Source organism: Leishmania donovani, chromosome 36, assembly GCF_000227135.1.
Source record: "Leishmania donovani BPK282A1 complete genome, chromosome 36".
Taxonomy (NCBI): Eukaryota; Euglenozoa; class Kinetoplastea; order Trypanosomatida; family Trypanosomatidae; genus Leishmania; species Leishmania donovani.
In genome coordinates this window covers 1,622,940-1,645,671 of record NC_018263.1, presented here as the reverse complement: position 1 = coordinate 1,645,671, position 22,732 = coordinate 1,622,940, and the positions used below count along the sequence as shown (strand labels likewise).

Here is a 22,732-nt window from a genome sequence, read left to right as displayed (position 1 = left end):
AAAAAAAGAGAAAAAGGGCAGTTCCTCTTTCAAGTAAAACGGGTAAGTGTACAGAGAGAGAGAGAAAGCAAAAAAAAAGAGCAGGGGAAATATATTAAAAAAGATATAAACGGGGAGCTGATAAGAACTCACGCGAGAAAAATGTGCAAAATATTTTTTGATAGAAGACAACGGAAGCGAACAAGAAGAGGTGTGCAGATAGGAAAGAGAAAGGCGTGGAGGCACAGTCGCGAATCCTCGATATACATCAGTGTCTAGCCCTTTTGAGGGGGTTCTTTGATTTTTACCTTGATTGCCTACTTCTCTCGTTCCCTCCTTACTTCTTTTTTTTTGCCCCTTTTCGGAAATGGAGGAGCAATAACAGCAAATAGTAGTACGTGGTGTCTAGAAACACAAAGACCTGTTGTTCTTGTTTTTTCTTCCATGTGCGCATGCGGAGTGAAAGAAGAGGGAGGCGCCTGTATGAGCGTTTTTTTTTGAGGGGTGCCATAGGCAGTGCTGCAGATGAGAGAAGTCGCTAGCTGCATTTCTAGAGGCACGCAGTGGCAAGCACATAGCGAAAAATAAAAATCAAGAAGCGCCGAAAAGAGGGTAGCAAGGAACACAGGCAAGCACGCGTGCGGGGCGGAGATGCGGTGATGGTCGCTTTGTATTGTGTACACAACACACGCAGAAGGCAAGCGGAGGCAGAGCAAATGAAAAAAAAATAATAATAATAATAAATTAAAAAGAACCGAGAGAGAGAGGGAGAGGGAGGGAGGGAGATCGGGCATTGGAAAGCAGTACGGACAACAAAGCCAAAAAATGAAGCGAAGGAACGAAAAGGAAAAAAAAAACGGAAAAAAAGGTGAAACACGCAAAAGCAAAAGAAAAGAGAAAATGGAAAAGAACGTACAAGAAAGCGGGGAGACGGAGAAAAAAGGTCAGAGAGAGAGAAGGGCGGGTGGGTCTGGCACAAGTAAAGCAACTGCACTTGATGCACCCCTATCGCCCCCAGTTGTCTTTGTTGCTCTGCTTCTGTTCGTGGCGGTGATGGACTCAGAGACGGTGGTTGGAACAAGAGCATCCCCAATCACTCTTTTTATCTCCCCTTTTTTGTTCTTTGTGGGAGTGCACGTCCAGCCGTGAACTCTCTGGCTTCGCAAGTCGCAAAAAAATGGAAGAGGAAGAAAAAAAGAAGAAAGAAGCGAAGCGGCCCTCGTCAACTCGTTGTGCTGTGTTGTTGTTTTGTGTCTTTTTTTTTTTGCCCCTTCGCAAAATGGGAAAAAAAAACTCACACTGGTGAAGGGGAAAAAAAGAGAACCGCAAAGACCTGTAAAGTAGGTCTGAGGAGAGCCAGGACACACGTGCACCGGCGCGCACGAGGCGTGCAGGTGACTGGCACTGTTGGTGTCGATTTTCATCACTGCAGTGTGCGTTCGCGCTCAAGGAGACATGACGGTGGCGCAGGCGTGCGGCGGCTGAAAATGGCACAGGATATAAGGCGACATCCCAGCGGAAGCCATCTCAGAGTGGTAGTCGTGCATGCAGGGAACCGTGCCGGCGCTGGCGAGCACGTACGATGAGGCACCGAGGGGTTGTACGGACGCTGCAGGAGCGGCGACGGCGGCAGGGTTGGAAGCTGTGGTGGATGTGAACCCCAGCGGCACATGCGCGTGTACGAGCGCTCCTCTCGGCGAGAACGTGGGTGAGATGCTCATTCCCGACGGCGGGTACTGCTGCTGCGATGCAGTTGTGGTGGGGGAGCAGTAGGTGCCACCGGCCGGATTCTGTGCGGTCATGCCAAGCGGTAGGAACGCGTGGCCGACGTTTGGCGCGACTTGGTGAGTCACCTGTGTGAAGACTGGCACAGTGCACTGCATCACCTGCCCAGTGCTATTGGTAGTGTACACGGTTGAGGCCGCGACGGCGGGGTAAGTGCTGAACGCCTGAGGGGGCTGATGCTGCGAAGAAACACCGAGAGTCGACACCTCCATTTCCACCCCCACCATCGACTCTAAGGGTGCCACGGTGAAGGGAACGGTGGCGGCTGGGGCAGAGTGGACCGGGTGCATCACAAACGGGCTGGCAGGAGAGCATCCCATCGGCACGCTCAATGGCGAGGCGGTCATCATCACCGGCTGTACGGTGGTAGTCGTGGCCATAATACACGGCATCGGCGCTGGCGCGGCAGACACAGCCGGAAAGCAGGCGGCTGGGGTGGCGGTGCACGGGCACGGGGCAGCGCTGCGGCACTTGGAGGCGTTGTTCAGGAACGGATGGCGCAGCGCTTGCGTGCAGCTCAGTCGCTGCGACTCGTCAGGATTGAGCAGGTCGCAAACCAGGTCCACAAGCAGCTCCAGCTCCTCCGAAGCCCCGTCCACGTCTGACTCGCCGTAGGGAGTGGCGGTTAGCAGAGCGTCCTCCTCCGACTTGGTGCTCGGGACATCGGCAGTAGGGTGGGACCAAAGCGGCTGGTTGCCGGCGATGTGAGCCTCTTGCAGCTTCTGCATCTGATGCTTGCGCCACCGCTGCAGCCCCGCCTCGCGGGAGGAGAGAATCCACTGCCGCACGTGCTCCCGCCGCGCGTCGTGCGACATGTACACCATGGGAAGCTGGAACTGCGTCGCCAAGCACCCTAGTGTGAGCGCCGCCTGAGAGGGATGGCCGACGTGCTGCACAATCAGCGAGAGCTGATGCTGCAGGCTCTCGCCCGGGAAAAGCGGTTTGCCGGTGAAGAGCTCGAAGAGGACGCAGCCAACACTCCAGGAGTCGATCGCAGTGGTGTATGGAAGCCCACACAGCACCTCCGGCGCGCGGTACCAGAGCGACTGCACGTCGTAGTACGTGTTCTCGTTAAAACGGCGCACGGCGCCGAAGTCGATCAGGCACGTGCGGCAGTACGGATTGGCGTCGGGGTTGAACTGCGTCCGTTCCTGAGACTCGCTATCCTTGTTGCCCAGGGTGTTGCGATTCACACGGAGGTCGTTGCGGGTGTTGTTGCCGGTGCCGGAGGCGCCGACTGCAGCAGCTGGCATGCCAAAGAGTCCATCGAGGCTGCCGCTGTGACGCATGCCAGCACCGCTGATCGAAGCTGTGGCATCGCCACTGCCGCGCTGTCCGTGTTGTTGTTTCGAGTAGCCCCCAAGACGGTTGCCGGTGCGCGGGGAGAAGCCCATGTTCAGATCGCCGTCCTGGAAAGCAGCGCTGTGCGTGCTCCCAACGAGGGAGTCGATCGAGCTCGTGTTACGCCACAGCTGGTTGTGAACGTTGGCGTTGGTGTCCAGCTTCAGGGCCTCCTGCCCGGGAGCCAGCGCGTTCGGGAAGTTGTTCTGCTCGCCGCTCTTGTTCGACGACCGGCTGCTGGCATTCTCGCTGGTGAAGGGCCCCAGCATGGGTGAGGAGGAATCCGAGCTGACGGGAGTGCTTCGGCGCAGCATGATGTTCTCGGGCTTGATGTCGCAGTGAATGTACCCGCTGTTGTGGAGCGAGGCTAGCGCGCTCAAGACGCGCAGAGCGACCTGACGCACTTCGCGCAGTGACAGCGGACCAAAGCCGCGATTTCGCAGTACCTCGAAGAGGTTTCGGTCCAGCAACTCCGAGACGATGCACACATGCCCGGCGTCCTCGAAGGAGTCCAGAATGTTCACGGAGTCTTCGTTTTCCTTGAGGCAGAGCAGTGCGCTGATTTCGTTCAAAGCGGAGCGACGGTACGCGGCGTCACTCTGCGCGACCTTCACAGCGACATCCTTGCCCATGACGGTATCGTAGCATCGAATCACCTGTCCATACGTCCCTGTACCGAGCACCTTGTTTGGGATGTAGCGGCCCTGCTGGAAGGACGCCGGCGGTCGGTAAGACTTCATCATCATGAAGCGGGAGAAGTGCACACAAAGCTACGGCCAGTCGCGGACAAAATAAAAGGGGTGACGTACCTTCGTATTAGTGGTCGTAATAGTGCGTAGCAGAGGTACGCAGGGAAGCAAAACAAAACAAAAGGAAAAACGTTCGTGTGAGCACTTCGAGCCAAAAAAAAAAAATCGGAACAACCTAAGAGAGAAGAGCGCACAAACACGGGAGAGAGATCTGGGAATCTGTAAAGCAAACGAACAGTGAAGCCAACAAACAAAAAAAAAATGCAGTAAAAGCACCGAAAACGAACGAAAACGGAAAAGAAAAAAAAGGTGAAAAGGGGTGGAAAAATAGAAAGCGAGAAAGCACGAGAGAAATGAGAAATAACCAATCAAAGAAAAAGATTTAAACGAAAACGACAAGAGAGAAGAGAGGCAAGCGAAGGAACGCAAAAGAAGAAAAGAAAACGACGCGTGGAAAGCGAGAGAGGTTACAGGCAGTATGGAAAGGGGAGAGAACAAGAAAAAAAGATGTGCTATCCCTTTTCTTTCTTTTTTCTCGCACTTTTTTGAGGAAGGATAACTCTTCACTGCGAAAAAAAAAAACAAGCAAGTGGCAAAAAAGTGGGACAAGAGACGAGTAAACACTGTATAGCGTTGCGGTTCTTTGTTGTCACCGGAAAGGAAACCAAATAAGACAAAGTCACCGGTTCGTTGTCAAAAAAAAAAAAACTAGGAAAACGCGCGCTATGGCAAAACACGCTTTCGTTCGTTGCTTCTGTTTTCTTTGTGTGTCCGTTAAGCTCTCCCCCTTTTGCGTACCTATAGCCTCCTCTTGTTTTTCCCTTGGGAGGGGCGGGGGGGGGGGGGGCAAATCGAAATGCACAGGCGCTACAGTTCCTCCCTCTGTGGCTCAGACAGAACAAGGGGAAATATATATATATATATGTGGGTGGGTGTGTCTGTATTCTCTTTTCCGCTGTGTTCTCGTTTTCCTCGTGTGTGTGTGTGTGTTGGTGCCGTCTCGCTGACTGCCTCCCTAACGACTTCTGTTTTCTCTGTTTTGTTGTTGGGCAAATGAAAAGAAAGGGAGACAAAAGAGACGGAGTCGTGGCTCAACCTGAAAGAACAAATAAAGAGGAACAACTGAGAGAATCCGTTCAAAATACGCACACAGGGGGGGCGGGTAATAAAATAAAGGAGAGGTGGGGGAAAGGAGAAGACGGTGCGAGGGGCAAAGTACGTGATTGGAGACAGAAACACACACACACGCACGCACACACACACGAGAAAAAAAAACAAAAGGTGGGTGAGTGGATGATTTTGCAGAAAGAATGTGATGAAGCCGTACGGAGTGAAGCAGAGAGAAAGATGAAAAAAGAGAGGAAGGGTGAGATCAAACGCACACGAACGCAAAGAAACAGGAAACACACACGCGCGGCAAAAAAAAAGAAAAAACGCGACGAGAAGGCACGACAAGTAGAAACGAAAAGAGCAGACAACAAAACGAAAAAAAAAAACAATTCAAGACAAAATGAAAAAAAAATAATAATAATCAAAAAAAAAAAGCAGTGTCACACTCACCGCACACAAGATAATAGGAAGAGAGAAAACACGGCAGTAAAACAAAAAGGATAATAAGCACGAAAGGCAACAATATATATATATATATATAATATATAATATATATAATATTATATATATATATATATTATTTAAAAAGAGACAACAACAAGGCAAAGAAAAAAAGACAAGTCACACAAAACCCACGAAAAGAGAGCGAGAGCGAGAGTCGATAAAGAAATCGAAACGAAATACGGCAGAAGACGAAACAAAAAGAAGTTCAGTAAGAGGGAGGGAACTAAGAGAAAAGAAAAGAGAGAGGCGGGGAGGAAGGGAGGAAGGACAACCGAAAAATGCTAAAAAAAAGAGAATGTGTGTTTTTTTTTTCGAGTCGAAGTGGAAAAATCGTGAAGACAGAGCGATCCAGGCAGAAGAGCGAAGTGGAGAGAGGCAGAGAGCAGCATGCACTCACGAAAAGAAAAAACAGAAGAGAAGCATGAAAGAAGGGCAATAGTCTCCCTTGTGATCTTCCTTTTTGGTTGTTTTCCTTCCCAGGTGGTGCTGCTGTTGCTCCTCCTCCACTCCTGAACCCTTCCTGCTCTTTTCCTGCGTGTTTCTCTGCTTCAGTGGCTGCCCTTGTCGAGATGCTCTTTCCTTTTTGTTCGTTTCCTATTCGCCTGTTCCAAGACAAGTGCTGTTGAGACGGTAACAAGAAGAAGCGACGAGATGACGTTTTCTCCTCTTCGTTTCTCCTCCCTTCGTCGTTTAAAGACGAGCCAAAAGAGGGGGGGGAGAAAACAACAAAGGGAAGTAAAGTTAGGAGTATCACAGTTGAAAGCAAGGAAGAAAAAAAGCAAGAAACTGAGGAGTGAGAAGAGGTAATGAGGCGTGCAAAGGCGCTCACTCCACACACAATCAAGTAGGCTCGAATTTGGAAGCGGTTTCGATGCTTTATTCTCTTCTCTTGCTCGATGGGGATTCCCCTCCCTTGTTGTTTTTTCTCTCTTTCGGCTTCAAAAAGACAACTGAAGCGGCAATGGAAATTGGGAAGGTTCACGCTATGTACGAACCAAAACCGTCGTGCGCTTGTGTATGTAGGCCTGGGTGTGTCGGTGTATGGAAGCTTCGCCGTTGCGGAAGGCGTGAAAAGCACTTCGTCTGGGTCCTTTGAAAACAAGGGAGAAAAAGAAGGGGATAGAATTCTCTGTGTTAGCAGTGGCGGGTCCGTCTTGTGTGTATATGACTGAACCCTCTCCTTTCTTTTTGTTCGCGGGTGTGGGGGGAAGGAGGGTGGGCGTGTGTGTCTGTCTGTGTGATCGTGTCCGCTATGGTCGCGCCGTGTACACGTTGCGAGTCGCCATGAAAACCCGCTACAAGTGATCGAAGGTGCGGGTAGAAAAGCAGAGAGACAGAGAGAGAGCTGAAAGGGGGCGAAAAGGGAAAAAAGCTGGCTTGAGCACGGGGCGTGAACTGTATGTGTGCGATCAAGCGCAGTATGGTGAAAGGGTGAAGGAGAGAGAGGGAAGGTGAGGGAGGTGGTGGTGGGTGGTGCGAAAGCAAGAAGCAGCGGAAGAGACGACAAGAGCAAAAGAGAGAAACAGCACAGTGGAAGAAAAACGATGAGGCACAGTTTCAGCTGTCACGTAAGCAGTGGAAGAGAGAGAACGAAGAAAAAGGAACTGAAAAAGCTTGCGCGTACGCACGCTCGACGGCACAGCACTCTGCTCCTTGTTGTATGTGCCAGCGGTCGGTGGGGACGCACTGCCGTAATGTAGTCGACGGTGATCTGTGCGATCCAGAAGCGTATCTTTGTAGAGGCGATTGCGCGAGGTGCTGGAGTGGAGTCGAAGGATCGTGAACAAATCAACAAGTTTCCGTTCCTTGACAGAGGTTAAGGGGCACCGGGGAGAGAGGGTGGGGTGAATGCTATACGTATAGATGGGTAAAAGGGGGGAGACACACTGTTGCACTTTGGTTCCTGTGTCGCCGGCCTTGCTTTTTCTCCTTTTATTCTTCGTTCGTGCTTACGGTATCTTGGTCGTTGACAGAATGGTGTTCGGTCTTTAAGTTCACTGGTAGTGCTGATGCAACCGGGCGTGGGTGCTTGTTCGGGATGGCCGTAATGGACGTAATTGTCACTGGCACTCAGTTTCGTAGTTTCGATCGTCAGCTCTGTCTTTATATATCAAATCCCTGTTTTTCGTAGCTCCGCTCGGGTACGTACAAGATAGAGTGCTCAAAGATGATGATAAAAAAAAAACGGTGAGCTATACCCTCTAAGAGGTCATGCACGTGTATGTATGTGTTTGGCACGTATGCCCTGCACGTATGAGGGAGGTATGAGGGAGGGAGAAGGAAGGGGGGGGGGGCTGCACGGAGGGGAGAGAGGGGGGGTCCAGCAGTGTGTTTTTGGTGCGTTTGTGAGGAGAAAAGGTTGTGGAAGAGCGCACAAACACGCAAAGTATTAGTGAAGTTGAATCCGAACGGTGATAGGCGGCGAAAAGAGACAAAGAGGGAGAAAAAGAGCAAGAGAATAGCACGGGCAGGAGAACGAGGCCACGAGGTGAACGAAAAGCCGTTTACGGAAACAGGCGTTTCCTGAAAAGAAAACGCACGCCCTAAGGCAGCGCAAGATGCGTAAGAAACACGGTGCGAAGAAGCTTATTTCTTTACCCGCTTGTGTCGCTCCTTTTCTGCGTTTTGGTGAATCGCTCGCGCTCCTCTTTTCTTTATTTCATTGAAGGGATTGTGCGGCGTGTGCTGTCTCAACCATCAAGGGCCACCCGCCTTGGGCATCTGATGATGCGCACCCTTGTGCCATCGCTTGTTGCCTCGCACACCAGCGTGGCTGCACGAGTGGGAACATGGAAATCATCACAATAAGGAACCTTAGGCTCTCGTGTTGCCTTCTTTTCGCTTTGTCCATCTCACATCTTCACAGACTTTAAGCAGTGATGGCTTCGCGAGCGGTCTGTTCCACCACCAGTCCAAGGTCCACACGCCAGAGCGCCACAGTGCAGTCCTTACTCGCAGACGCAAACAAGTATACCAGCTGCTCCTCTGCAGCCAGCGATTCCGAGCTGCTGTGTGGGGCCGGCGTGCCTGCGACGTAGGTTTCGCGCAAAGGCGATTCACTGAATTGTGGCAGGCTGCCCTGCGTGAGGGTCGTCGAGTTGGATGCAATGCAGGCCGTGCTCTTGGTTGATAAGGCGCCAGGCAAGCCGGCATACAGCCTTGGCTTACGCACGTCAAACCCAAACGCCGCCACCCGCGCGATCGACGGCGGTGCCGTGCGCACCTCATTTATCGTCTCTCTTTGGTAGCTGAGAATGCTGACGATTCGCCCATCGCGCGCGTCGTACAGCCGCAGCGTGCTGTCCCAGCAGCCAGCCACGATGAGATTCCTTTGCAAGAAGACGCTACCAATCCCTTTGCGCAGTGTCACACTCCACACCAGGTGCACCTCCAAGAGGCCCTCCGCTGTCGCCGAGACGTCATAGCAGTGCATGCCTCCTTCCGAGGAGCAGGCAAGCACGCGTCGCCCACTCCACCAGCAGACCAGCGCCGAGTCGGCAAAAGCGCGGGTGACGTTGCGCACCCGGGCAACAGGCAAAGATCCACCAGCGTGACATGCCCCTCTCGGCTGGTCTGCCACGTCAATCACGTCCGCGTCGCGATAGCGAGCCAGCACGATGTGGCCGCTCTCAAATGCGACAGTAAGGTGCTGCGCGTCGTGGCACATGGTAAGGCGCATGATCGTGCCTCCCTTGAACGTGGGGCACGCCGAAAAAGTGCACAAGCGCCGGACTGAGAAGTTGCTGGAGGTTGTGGTGGCTGCAGGGTCAACGTAACACAGGATCGAGGCGCGTTCGCCCCTGGAAACCACAGAATCGGGAAAAGCTGAGGATGGATAAGGATGGTGAAAATCACTTTCTCTCGAGACTCTGGTGGACTTCTGCTTCATCTTCGCCTGCCGTTGCTCCTCTGCGGCTGCTCGTGCAATGAGAGCGTCCATCGGATTCATCCCTGACGTGTTAACCTCTTCCTCCTCTTCCTCATAAGCGTTCGCATTCCCCGACGACGAGCGGGGATCGTCAGAAGCTCCTTTTCCTTCCAGCTCTCTTGAATTCGTGAGACGCGCGGTGTTGGGCTGTCGCCACGACAATTCCCAGATTGTCACCTCACCTCCCGACTCGTGAGGAACGGCGAGGTACGTCCGCGTGAAAGGGCTCGCGGCCTTCGAGATGCTCTCCACTGGACAGAAGCCGTGCTGCGGGGCTGTGAGCACCACGACAAGCTGCGGTACTCGGGTGGCCGGTGAAGAAGCAGGTGCATCAGTGCACTGGCGCTCCAGGCACCATATGTACACCCGTTGATCGCGGCAGTGTGTGTAAAAGCAAATTGTCGACGAGGGTGTGAAGGCGGAACCCGGCGCACCGCTATCCAGAACGTCCCCCGTTGAAGAAGACGCCTGCTCAGAACTGACGCTGTGGGTTGGTGCCCGTCGGGAAAGCCGAAATCGCGGCCGCCCTGGGTGCGCCCAATCACTGGTGCCCCTTGCGGCATGGTCAAAGACGGCGGGGCACACAGCACCGCTCGATACCTCTGCATCTGAGTCACGCGCCAATGCGTCCGCAACAACTCTTCCGTTCTCCGTGACTACCGTTGGCTGTGGAGACGAAAGCGACAAAGGAATGAATCCCACGGACAAAATGCTCTGACTGTGTGGGCCGAAGGCCGGAGTACCAACTTGCTCCAGCAGCACCTCGTTTTCCGGCATCAAACCACCTGCTACGGGCGTGCCGCAATTACGACGGTGTTGTGAGATGCCACAGAGCTGCCGATGGGCTTCCGTCAAGGCGGAAAACGAGATCATCTTGCGCCTTGTGGAAAGGTTCCACAACACTACGAGGCCACCAGCATCTCCCGAGAGGAACCAGCTTGATTCATCCCGCTGGTAAACCTCCGATGGGTAGAACCTGCAGCTAAGAACCGGATCTGCATGCTCTTGCAGTACAAAAAGCGGCGGCAACGATTCCTCCGCAGTGCTTGGCATGGCTTGCTGAAACCTTCTGTATAGCCAGCATACGCTTTAGTCGAGTACTAGCACTTGCTCGAGTCCCACCGCGTGCATTAGCGCGCAATGATAAGCTACACGGCACAGCGCAGTCGACAAAGCAAATGCCCGTTCAGAGCATGTCGGAAAAGGGAGATGGTAACGGAGAGGAAAGTAGTGATGTCGAGCTTGCGCAGCGATTGCATTTTGCGATGACTCCCAGCAGCCCCAGCGTCGGGGGTGGGGACAAGGATCTCCATATGCCGCATAAACCCCCTTGGATACATCAAGAGGGTGCGTACCAGCCGCATTAACCCAAAACTAGTAGGAGACGCCATTGAGGTGTTTAGAAGACTGCATAGCTGCTTCCTGTCATTTGACCACGCATGTACGCCATGAAAGCAGGCGATGGGGAGTAACATACATTAAGATGCATAGCGCAAAGGCAGAGGAAAACGAGAAAAGAGAGGACGTGCTCAGCAGAACTTTGAGGCACTGCAAACACGTTTGATGAATTCACATCTCAGCCTCAAACAAACCTCAATAAAGTAGGTTCCCACTGGTTAAAAGGGTGAAAGAAAAAATGTGTTCCAAGAAAAGATAGTGAGAGGAGCTGTGTCGGACGAGAAAAAAGAAGCGTACATGGAGCATGAGAGGAAAAAAAGAGTACATCAGTGAAAAAAAAAAGACGGAAGAAGTGACCCGAATGCAAAGAAGCGGTGCACGTATATAAGTCCTGTGTGGCGAAAACGAAAACAAAATGCAGAAGGCGATCGTATCCTTGTACGTATCACCAATAGTTCATGCTACATCTTTTACTCAACGGCTTTCACCTCCGACTGCTTGCAGCCTTCAATGGCGGCGTCAAGGGTGACCGTCTGAGCCACGTAGTAGTCGGTAGAGCGAAACTGGGTCTCATCATTCAGCTCATAAAGCTTCACGCCACGCATGTCGATCACTGCACGATAAGGCGTTTGATTGACGTGCAGCAGACTCGAAATACTCTCCAAGACGTCTCGAGGGATAGCCGTCTTTTCCAAGTCCAGATGCTGTAGCTGCGGATTGATCTTAAGGGCAAAGTACAGGGCCTCACCGCCTTTCGAGCCAATCGCATTTCCTGCGAGGTTTAGCGCCTCGATAGTGTGATTGAAGCGCAGTACCTCGGCAATTGCGATGCAACCCTCGTCACCAAAACTGTTGCTGCCAAGATCCAGTGACTTCACTGTGCTGCTGTTCTGCAAAAGCCCGGCAAGAACAACCACCTCCTCATCCGTCAGCCTGTAGGAGTTTGTGGTTCCGTTAAGATCGATGTCATTGGGTAGCTGATCGCCGCGCGTTGTTGTCAGGTACAGTTTCTTGAGTACTTCAGAGCCCATGTTCAACGCAACCAGCTGAGAAACACGCTCCAAACTTTCAGCGGAGAACAAGTTCCCGGCAAAATTCACGCTGCGAAGGTTGGAAACACGCTCCAAGCAAGCGATAATTTGCTGAGCACCAGATTCATCAATCTGGTTGCCCGATAAATCCAGCGATGCCAGCGAAGGACACATCTCCACCACCTCCAGAATGTACGGAACAGCAGCTGAAGAAATCTCGTTGTGCGCCAAATTCAGAGACCGCAGCGTTGGGCAGCGCACCAAGCTCGCACACAAAAACTTGCACAACGAATCATCCATCGAACAGTCCACAGGGCGGCTCAGGTCGACGTCGTCGACAATCACGCCAGCATCGATAGAAAGAGTAATACGCTTCAGAGCCGCCGGGCCGTTGTTCAAGGCAAGGTTCCGCATCAGAAGCGACACGTTCTCATCAGCTGTGTCGTCATCGGTGATGCCAATCCACACAATGCTGGCGTTCTCCTCGAGGCCCTTGGCAAGGGCTTCCATTCCGATTTTAGTGATGTTGGTGTTATACAAAATAACCTCACGAAGCGTCTTGATCTTCGGAAAGCATGCCGCCAATTCTGCCGCGGCATCATCATCGATCGGGTTTTTGGATAAAATGATCTTTCTCACCTTGGAAGTGCACTCTGATAGTGTCGCAGCCAGCGCCGAGCAACCGTTTTTACCGATAACGTTGCCACTCAGGTCAATTACCTCCACAGACGTGTTGTTCCTCAAAACGGTGCAGATGGTGGAAACGGTTTGGTCGTCGATGACACGCTCTTCATCAGGGCTGGAGAGCTCAATTTTCGTGAGAGACGCATCCCCATCATGGAGACGGTAGTAGATGCGCTTCACTGCGGCGCGCTCGCGATTGAGAGAGCACGCCATCTTCACTTGCTCAACAAACTCGGAGGCAACACGGGTGCGCTCTAGCTTGAACTCACGGAGCGCGGTGTTCTCGCGTAGCACAAGTGGAAGCGCGCTCAGAGAATCCGCATCCATCATGTTATTCGACAAATCCAACGACTGCAGTGCTTGATTCGTCGCAAGTGCCTTGCAGAGGTTTTGAGCGCCGCGATTCCCGATCGTGCAGCTGGAGAGGTTCAGCTCCAGCATGGTGCGGTTGTCGGCAAGGTAGTCCGCAAGGTACGAGGCACCCGTGTCACCAAACGAGTTGTGTGACAGGTTAAGTTGCCGCACAGTCGAATTAAGCCGAAGCGCCTGAGCAAGAAGCCACACCGAGTCATCATCGAGAGTGACACCTTTGCCAGAAAAATCAAGAACGACCACATCCTTGCTGTTGTTCTCGATCAAAGGCAATACCGAACGGATTTGCGGCGGAGCACGGTTCACCATGGTGAGCCCGGCAATTTCCTGCATGGAAGCAGGAGAAATGGCGGGGTTTACATTGATGTTCAGAGTCTTCAACCTCGGATTTGCGCGGAGAGCGGCTGTGATGTACTGGACGCTGCCTTCATCGAGATTGTTGTTGGCAATGTTGACCTCCTGCACCAGGCAAATGCCCTTTTGCAGCACAGCAAAGAGTTTTTGAATACCAGTAGCCGTGATACGACAGTTTGCCAATTCGATCACCTTGAGGGAGGTGTTCTTCTGAAGCGCTTCCGCCAACAACTCCAGCCCTGCGTCATCTATCAAACTGTTGCTGATGTTGAGGTGCTGAATAACCGAGCTGGCTGCGATGTAATCAACAAGGTAATTCATGCACATGGGTAGCGGAGCATCCCACTGAAGGTTGACCTCTTGCGCATCAGAGGAATTGTTGCGGAGGGCGACAACCGCACGCTTGATGGCAGGATTCTCTTGGTTCAGCTCGCACTCCTTCTGAACCAGACGGACATACGTTGGTGTGACAGACGTTTTAGTCAGCGCAAAATTGGTGATGCAGTGGCTCTGATCAAAAGTGGTCGAAATGAGCTTCCGCACAAGATCATTTGATAGCCCGATGTTCCAAGAAAAGTCAAAACTGTTCGGGTAGCGTTGATTTGCGAGGTCGGCAGCTTGAAAAAAGTTCAGCACGGCGTCGTTTGTCAAGCTGCATTTGCAGAAAGAGAGCGCCGACACTTGCGTGTCTCTCACAAAGGTACCGACTGTAATCATACCCGCAGTTCCAAGGTCCATGCCGCTGAAATCAACGGATTGCAGGCCCTCCATGTGGAGGAGGAACCGCAATAGCTCTTTCTCCAATTCGCCGTAGGTCATGCCAGCGAAAGAGATGTGCTGTGCATTCCCAGTAAGTAGCGCGGAGCGCACGTCAGTGCTGCACTTCTCCGTTTTGCTCAAGAAGTAGAGACGGGACGCCGTCGCAGCGCTGCAAGGATTGCCTCGCACGTCGAGAAGCTTAACCGACGTCTTTTTCTCGAACAGCGGAAAGAATGTAAGAGCACCATCTTCGTCGATCTGATTATTGCGAAGGTCTACTGCTTCGACTGACGCAGTCGTCAGGTAACGTATCAGATAAACCACGCCAGCGGAGGTAATGCTGTTGTTGGAAACATCAATGATTTCCGGATGGGAAGGTGAGTTTTCGATCGCGGTGATGAGCAGCTGTAGCTGATGATCATTGAGACCGAGCCCGGCACACTTGATGTGCGCAACACCCTTCTTGGAGAGGCTCTGGAGAGCCTCTTTGAAAAGATCCGCTGACATTCTTGTTCGTTTTTTCTTCGCGGCAGAGTAGAGCGTTATGGAGCTTGCGTGGGAAAAGTGTTGGAAAAGGGTGTGATGAGCTTTATAGAAAAAAACGAGGTGCGCCAGCTTATGAGCTCGCCAAAGAGCAAACATAAAAAAGAGAGAATAGTGATGGAGTGCAGTGAATGGTGAGGAGCCTTCGAGAGCGTAGGCAGGTGTGAAATTTTGAAAACACCTGTGTCGTCTATTGCTGCGCATTTTGGTAACAGCATTGCCAGAGCACCGTTGCTGCGGCTGTTGGTGCATGGAGTTACGTTACGGAAGAAGCACGTATAATATTCGTTTCATCTTGAAGTGCGCGTCTGCAGTTGTAGGCTTTGCAGCTGAAGTGACTCAAAAATTCAAACAGTGGGCACACTTACGCTCTGAGTCGCAGTTTTGTTAGCGACGCCTGCGTGCAGCTGCGCAACATGATTTACTTGCTGGCATCTCAAGGCGCAGTTCTCCAAGAACGGCATACTTAATGCCGTGGGTAGCACGCGGGGGTTATAGTCATGGCCACCACATTTTGGTGTTTTGTGCACGTGTAAAGATTCGGAGAGGCACTGACCATGGCTTAACGTCTCGAATGGGGGGGGGGGCGGGGGCAACAGTTTAATTTGACTGAAGGCTTTCGGCAGGCTTGTGGTGGGTCAATGGTGGGGTTTGGTCGGATAGCCATTTCCTCGTCAATGGGTCATGCCATTCATTCACAGTCACATGCTCTACTCGCCGAGTAAGCAGGCGCTCCTATAGTGTAGCGGTTATCACCTCGGACTCTGAATCCGATAACCCTGGTTCGAGTCCAGGTAGGAGTGTTCTTTTTTATCGAGAACCAGCTCCCCACCATGGCGATCACTCCCGCAGGGGCTGCGACGAAGAGGGGGGGAGGGGGGAGCCCTATTGGGTGTGTGTGCGAGGGTGTCGGTGGTGCGCGGGGTCAGGGCTAAGGGGCGGATGGGGTGATTCGTCGGCGGCCACCGTGCGCGACGGGTGGCGATTGCAACGGTTCAGCTGATGCACACGTGTCCTCCTCCTTTTGTGTTTCTTTCCACTTTTTTTTTTGCGCGCCTGGGTGAAGACGGGTAATGCACGGGTGACGTGCGTGCGTTACACAAAATAATGATCTATGCTGCCTTTCCAACCGAGAGGGCACAGAGCTCTGCTGTCAGCGCTGTCTCCAGCCGCTGGCACAGGGATTCGCTGAGCCCATGCAGGATGCTGAAGCGCTGCGCTACGTCCTGTACGTCGTCCCCTGTGTACAAGGCAAGGCGGTCTCGCTGGCCTTGAGGGAGATCGACGTCAACATAGAGCAGCGGCTTGCGCGGGTGCGCCACGGGTGCCCGCACGGCCGACTGCGGCGCGGGCGCTGAGTGGTGGCTCCCCTTTTGGAGGCTTGGCCTAGGTGACTGCGAGCGCTGCTGCTGCTGGCGCGCGGCGATCATGCGGCGCACCGCTGTCTCAACGCCAGTCGCCAAGGGGTTTGCCGCTGCTTTGCCCAGGTAGTCGCCGCTGTCTTTGACGGGTTGTCTCGTCCAACACGCAAGGCTGTCGCGCGCCTGGTGAAACTGCTGCGTGTTCGGCTGGAAGGTGGGCCGCGCGGTCGACGCGGACTTGCGCCTCTGCACGATAGCTGTGCTGCTGAAGCTAACAGGCATCTGCTCATAGACGGTGTTGATGACAGGCTTGAAGGTGCACTCGCGCATCAGCCCGCCAGGCACGCGCTTCGTCGCCCTCTTGAGTTCCCTGCTAGTGGTGCTCGAGAGCAGATGCGAGTCACTCGGTATTACGCGCAAGGAGGAACTCATGCGACGACTGCGTGATACGGATGCGCTGCCGAACCGCGAAGCTGCGGCGAACGGAGAGCAATGATGAGTGCGGGGTGTGACGCTTGAGCGGGCTGGCGTGATGACTGGCTCGCCTGGGTTGCGCGGCTCCGGACTGGGATCGAGCCCCGCCGACGGCTCCACGGACATCGGCGACAGTTCCTTGCTGCGCGCACCAGCCTGCGGCTTCTCCGAGGAGTCTGGGATACTCGGCGACGCGTCGTAAATGTTGGTGCGCAGAAAGTCAGCGTCGCTCTCCGCTGCGTCACTTCTCCTTTCGTCACCACTTCCGCAGCTGGTGAGCGGCGATGCGCTCTCTGTGCCCGAGTGTGCTGCTTCCTCGCCGCCTTCGCTACTACTGCACACGGCGGAGGGTGAGGACGATGACCTTGCGCTCACGGCTGAGCCGCTGCCACCGCTGCTGCCCACCTCTGTCGCTGGCGCCGCCTTCATGTGTGACGGTGGTACCCCTCGGCGTGAGATTTCCCTAGGGTAGGCGTGGCGCATTGTTGCTGCATTGGGGGAGTTGCCGCACTGCTGTACCGCAGGTGGCGAACGCGGCGACACGCTTACTTGCGCTGGGACAGGAGACCACGGCGTGCGGTGTGTGACGGCTGCCCGCCAGACTGTAGAGAAGACGTACTCAAACCGCGCCGCGTCGACCGTTGCGTCGCGCTTGGTGGCTTCCGAGGCGCCTCCTTCGACTGCCATTGCCTTGAGAAACTTGGCGATCAGGGCATCGTGCCGGGGTGAGGTGATGCCGAGTGCATTTAGCATCCCAAGCACCGCCGTTACGTACACCACGCGCGGCCGACGCTGTGGGAGAAGGTCGTCGTTGTTCACGGAATGCACGCGGCGCACCAAGGCAGCTTCGGTCTCGCGCGCCTCCCTGATCGCCACGCCACGCCAGAGACCCCACACAGACTCTACAATGTCGCTCTCAGTGTCCGCGGCGAAAGCCTCTGGCCCGGGGCTCGGCGTTGGTGCCCCTCGCAGCGGCTGCCCGTGGTGGCCCTCACGACCAGCAGACCGCCGCTGCGCATCTTGTTCCTGGCGCTCGCGGAGCGTCGGCGCATGCCGGGCAAGGCGCCTACTGCGTGGGTTGATCTGCGGCTGGAATAGACATGCGTCCTCCATAGCGTGCGTCTATGAGTGGCTGTGGGTCGACTGGGATTGGAGAAAACTGCAGCACGGCAAACATTGCGCGTTCAGAAAGCGGTGGGGGCACCAAAAGTGAGATGTAGGAGTTGTGCCGTTCGTCCAATCTTGAGGTGCCCAGCGCCGAGCGAAAGGCGATGCTGCCATGCACCGAGACGTAAAGAAAGGGATGCGACACCAGGGGGAAGCGGAAGTTGGGCGCGTGCGTCTGTAAGCACGCGCGCGCCTTCTTTAAGGCGCATTCCGCACACACTCGACGCGTCAAGCCCGCCTGGGATTGTCTGAGTGTGCGGCGGCAAGTCGACCGGCGTGTGTACACGCTCAGAGTATTCAGGGTAAGCATGCTGGATGTTTCGCCACTTCCTTATTGTGGCGCATTTTTTTTATTCACTCCAACGTGCCCATTTCGCTGCCTTAGTGCACGAGCTCAACTCTGCTCGGCTCTCCTCAGCCTCGCGCAGGCCCATCGCGTGGTGCGATGCAGACGTAGACACACGCGCCCCAGCAATGCGCCGACTCAGCCATCTGAGAGCACGGCCTCTGCCTCCAACTCTGCCCATCCCCCTCTGTTTCGAAGGTTGTCACCCGATGAATCCCCTTTGGGGTGACTCAGCCTCTCCCCACACCGGCAGTGAACAGCGAGGGTCGGGTGCGATACGCTTGAGTCACGCTGCCACCATGTAGATGGTACAGACGTGTTCACCGTCGCAGGTCGCTCCGACGCCACGCCATCCAGAACCTGACTCTGTCAGCACGAGAAGCCGGCTCGGCAGTGGCAGGGGATGGGGGGGGGGCTTTGCCTGGCTCCCCCTTCCCGTCATCCGGGTGTTGTTGTGGATAGAGAAAAAGAAAACAGAAGAGGGGTCGACTCTTACGTTGCAACGCTTATGCCCCCCCCCTCCACTCCCACCGACAGAAGGGGAGGGACTGAAACGAACACACATGTGCTTAAACGAAAACCGACAGAACGACCAGAGCGAGTGCACGGAAAGTAGAAGGCAAAGCAAGGTAAGGTGGAGGAGAAAGTGCAGACCTGCCAAGCACATACTAGTCGATTAATCCGCCTTGAAAGGCTAGACGAGAACACTACGCGGTGGCCAAGTCGACAGTCTCGGCAGCGCGCCAACGTGCTCCATCATCTTCTCCCCGTTTCTCTTGCTTTCTTGCGTCGCTGCTGCCTTTTAGGTTAGAAGATAGAGCCAGAGAAGGTGCCCGCGAGGCAGGTCGGGTACGACACCAGGTGATCTACCGAGTGGCGCAGCGTGTTCTGCACCTCTGCCAACTCCTCCAGCGCCGGCACGAGCGCGTCGCCGAAGCGGGTCAGCAGTGCCCCGTGAGAGCGAACCACGTCCGCGAGGAGTCCTTGCACAAAGTCGACGTTCTTGTTTCGCCGCAGCCACACCGTGATGAAGGACAGCAGGCCCTTCACGCACGCTTGCATCCTCGCCAGCTCAGCGGCTGTGTAGCTGCTGCCGTTCACATAATCCACCGCGCGCTTCAGCTCCAGGTCGATTGCTTGCGCGGTCTTGAGAGACAAAAAGTAGTCCATGAGAGCGTCGTGCTTCTCGTTCACAAGCATCTCCTGCACCGGCGTCAGCTCCTCCATGTCGGCGTGCATCAGTCGCCCCTTCGCGTTCCCGGTATCGTTCTTGCGGTTGTCGGATACCATGACAAGAAACGTTGGCCGCAGCTCTTGCGTGGTGGGCAGAAAGAACGGCACATCCTTCTTCTTGGGCGGGAGCAGGGGTTGGTTCTTCTCCTTGATTTGGTCCAGCACGGTGAGGTTGAACCACAGGCGCTGCGGCACTCCAGCTAGCTGCATCCCTTCTGTCATGATCGCGTCGAGCGCCGCTTGCTGTGCCTCCGTCTGTCGCCGACGCGCCAGGGCAATGTCCTGCGATGCATCAAACAGATTTGCCTCTGCGACTGCCGCCTCCCGCGCCTCCGCTTCGGCGGCCGCGCGTTCCTCTTCCTCCGCCTCCGTGAGCGCTGCGGCTGCCGACGTGCGCGGCACACTGCCGTTTGTGCTTTCCTCGGCAGTCCCCTCAGCTGCCCCGTGCGCAGTGGGGAAGTGTAGCCACGGCAGCGTCTCTACCGCGTTCACCTTTGGACTCAGGACCACCTCCGGCACGTACCCGTAGCGGATGTTGTTGACCCACAGATACGCGCCGCGCTCACCGGCGTGCGTGGTGACAAGGAAGAGCGCATCGGGATGAAAGCTGAGGGACAAAGCAGGCGATGCGAAGCGATACTGCCCGACGCAGGCGGCGGCGGCCAAGTCCCAGACGAGCAGCGCACCATCACCGGAGGTCGACGCTACGTAGCGGTACGTGTCAGGCGCGAGCGCGAGCGCCGTAATAGGGCTGTTGTGGCCCTCCAGCTCGCGAACTGGAGTGCGCAGCTCCTCCTCCGTGAGACCGACGTCGGGATTGGCATGGTAGACGCGAATGGTGAAATGCTGCGCAACAATGAAGAGCGATGATGCCTCGTGCATGCACGACTTGGTCATCGGCTGGCCGGTAGGGATGGCTGCCTTCAGCTTGCCAGTCCACAGATCCCACATCTTGATCACGCCGTCCAGCCCGGCCGTCACGACCACGGTGTTGCCGCACGCCACTTCGACGCACTCCACCGAGCTGTCATGGGCTCGATCGGCACCGAGATCGGCGTCGAAGAGGTGACGCACACTGCGGTTCTGCAGGCTCAAAACAGCGACGTTTCCACTGGAGTATCCGACGACGGCGTAGTTGCCGCAGTCCGACAGCGCCAGAGCGCGGGCGGTGTGGGCGGAGGTCTGAATGCCGGATAGCTTGAACTCCATCGCGCGTGTGTCCATTCGCCAGCCGCACGCCAGCGCCGACGCGGCGTGTAGCGACACAAGACTCGACCACTGGTAGTTGCGCGTGGTCGCGGCGGCAAGCGCGGTGGCAGGGGGCAGCTTCACGGCCTCCCGCCCCAAGTTCTTCTCGCGCCCGCGCTTGCCCAGCTTGCCCTGCGACAGCTCCCATGATGCGCGGTCGGAGAAGACGTGCGTGACGCGCAAGGCACGGTCGTTGCCAGCCGTAACGAGAAGGTCGGTGTTGTAGAAGATGGCGTTGGTGCAGCTTCCCATGTGTCCACGGCGCTCCCGCACCAATACGCCAAGGCCGTCCACGGTGTCAAAGCGGAACTGCATGAGGGCGTTGTCGGCGCTACCTGTGATGAGCAACGACGTGTACTCCGGCAAGTCAAACATGACGAGCGAGTGCACGACGTCGACGTGAGGACGCTCCAGTGCCTCCAGCTCCGAGCGCACTTGCTTGGACCGGGTCAAGGTGCCGTCCATGCATCGATTTTCGAGGTCCCAGATGACCACCTCGCCACGGCTCGTGCCGGACACAAGCAGGCCGTCTTTGTCCGTGCGAAACAGCAGCGACGTAACAGCACAGCTCTCGCTATGGTCGAAGGTGGTGATCACCTCGTCCGTTGCCACGTTGCACGCAACAACCTTCCCCTCCGTTGTGCCGTAGGCGATGATGTCCTTGTACCTGCTGCAAGCGAGTGCCGTGATGGCGGCGGCACCGCCGGCGGTGGCACGTGACGCCTGCACGGAACTGCTACCGCTGCTACGCATGGAGTACCACAGGCAGGCGCCAGAACGGAAGTTCCAGAGCTGCAACGTTCCCTCTGCCGTCGCGAGAAGCATCTTGTTCGTGTACCCCGTCAGCAGTGCAAGGCACGTGACCGTCTCAGTGTTCTCCACCAATATCGCCTGCAGCACTGTGCCCGTCTTGAGCTCCCACACCACAATGCGCTTGTCGTCGCCAACGCTGAACAGGAGGTCATCCTGGGCCAGTAGGAGCGTGATGCTCGGCTTCGTGGCGGCTTCATGGTGGCTCGACCAGAGGGGCTTGTGGTGCACGTAGACGTGCAGGCGCGGCCCCTCCGCGACGGCGCGGTACTTACCAGCTTGTGCTACCGCACGAACCGTGTCCTGAAACATCGGACCGCCGCGCATCATTGCCAGCTCCTTGCCCTTGTAGAGCTGAAAGGTGCGGCCAGTGGCCACCATCAGCACCGGCGTGCCGTAGAGCAGTGTGGGGCACACCGGGACAGGTCCGCAGATGGAGCCCACCACCCGAAACGGATCAAAGGACTCCATCGTCGCCGGTCAGCTAAAGAGAAATGTTGAGCCGAAGAAGGAGGGTGACCGAGATGAGCAGAGAGAAAGAGAGACGGTGCTCGCCTTTTCACGGACAAAGGCCAGTCCGCATTCGCTGCCCGATTCGCCGTGTGCGACACGCTTTATCCTGTCGTGGTGCTGAGGAGAGAGCGAGCGGGGAACCTCTGGAGTCGCTTTCCTTTTCTTTTTCGTTTTGAGGGGGAAGGGGCAAATGTGTGTTGGTAGGTATGCGAGGCGAGAGAGAGCGAGGAGGAACATGAAGTGGATGGCGCGCTGACATGACCGAGAGGAGCCTGGATCAAAGGTGACGTACAAAGGAGGCTCATGGGCAGGAAGGCTCGTGCTTGCGCGACGGGTATGTCAAGGTTGTGGTGCTAAGGAGCTGTGCTGCTTTTCAGCGCAACGTTCCTTGTGTTGACATCGTGTAGTGTGCACTGCGCTCTTGAAGGCAGTTTGAATTGCCCCGAGGAAGAGGCACACGTCGCCTCGCGTTCTCTCTCACGGTTCACCACCACCCTGCTTTTATGTGTGCTGCTAAAGAAGACCTTCGGTTCAGCGACCATGTGACTGCCTCTACTGTTTCGCGACGCCTGCGATGTTTCTTGATGTTTTTAATGTTTGTTTTTGTTTTCCGGAGCGCATGCTCATTTTTGCGTACACGCGAAGTGCGCGCTAAAGCAAGCGTAAACAACATCAAGAGACAACCGCGAAGGAGCCAGGGAGAAGCAGCCAAGAACACAAGAGGAGATGCACATACGCACAAAGTCATGCAGGCCGGCTTCCAAGAGCACGCACAGACAAGTCCAAGCAAACAAACATGACTGATGATCTGAGTAGCTGTCAAGTGTTCACCATCAACAAGACACGATGAACAAAAAAAAGATGGGCTGCACGCAGGAGAGAAAATAAAGAGCTGGCGGGTGAGATGGTGCATGCGGGGCGACAGAGGCTCCTCTCGCCCAACACCCAATACGAGTATGGCAGTGCACAGGCAAATTATGGAAGCGGGAGGAATCGGGACTATGCAAACACTTTAAGGCTTGCCTGTTGCGCTTGAAGCACCA

At 55.2% G+C, this 22,732-nt stretch overlaps 5 protein-coding genes and 1 non-coding gene across 6 annotated transcripts; 1 reads left to right on the top strand and 5 right to left on the bottom strand.

Annotated features, from left to right (window-relative positions):
• Positions 1-1,424: 1,424 nt before the first annotated feature.
• LDBPK_364460 (protein kinase-like protein) lies at positions 1,425-3,851 on the bottom strand (the record flags this gene model as incomplete). The annotated part of the gene is made up of 1 exon (XM_003865512.1): positions 1,425-3,851. The coding sequence occupies one exon, from the start codon at positions 3,849-3,851 to the stop codon at positions 1,425-1,427; it is 2,427 nt and encodes an 808-aa protein (XP_003865560.1).
• A 4,486-nt stretch (positions 3,852-8,337) lies between these two features.
• Positions 8,338-10,449, bottom strand: LDBPK_364450 (hypothetical protein, conserved; the record flags this gene model as incomplete). The annotated part of the gene is made up of 1 exon (XM_003865511.1): positions 8,338-10,449. The coding sequence occupies one exon, from the start codon at positions 10,447-10,449 to the stop codon at positions 8,338-8,340; it is 2,112 nt and encodes a 703-aa protein (XP_003865559.1).
• Positions 10,450-11,264: 815 nt separating this feature from the next.
• On the bottom strand, positions 11,265-14,636 carry LDBPK_364440 (hypothetical protein, conserved; the record flags this gene model as incomplete). The annotated part of the gene is made up of 1 exon (XM_003865510.1): positions 11,265-14,636. The coding sequence occupies one exon, from the start codon at positions 14,634-14,636 to the stop codon at positions 11,265-11,267; it is 3,372 nt and encodes a 1,123-aa protein (XP_003865558.1).
• A 632-nt stretch (positions 14,637-15,268) lies between these two features.
• Positions 15,269-15,340, top strand: LDBPK_36tRNA2. Its single transcript has one exon. It is a non-coding gene; the product is annotated as a tRNA-Gln (tRNA).
• Positions 15,341-15,649: 309 nt separating this feature from the next.
• Positions 15,650-17,485, bottom strand: LDBPK_364430 (hypothetical protein, conserved; the record flags this gene model as incomplete). The annotated part of the gene is made up of 1 exon (XM_003865509.1): positions 15,650-17,485. One exon carries the CDS (start codon positions 17,483-17,485, stop codon positions 15,650-15,652), a length of 1,836 nt encoding a protein of 611 aa, XP_003865557.1.
• A 1,207-nt stretch (positions 17,486-18,692) lies between these two features.
• Positions 18,693-21,647, bottom strand: LDBPK_364420 (hypothetical protein, conserved; the record flags this gene model as incomplete). The annotated part of the gene is made up of 1 exon (XM_003865508.1): positions 18,693-21,647. One exon carries the CDS (start codon positions 21,645-21,647, stop codon positions 18,693-18,695), a length of 2,955 nt encoding a protein of 984 aa, XP_003865556.1.
• Between the last annotated feature and the right edge of the window lie 1,085 nt (positions 21,648-22,732).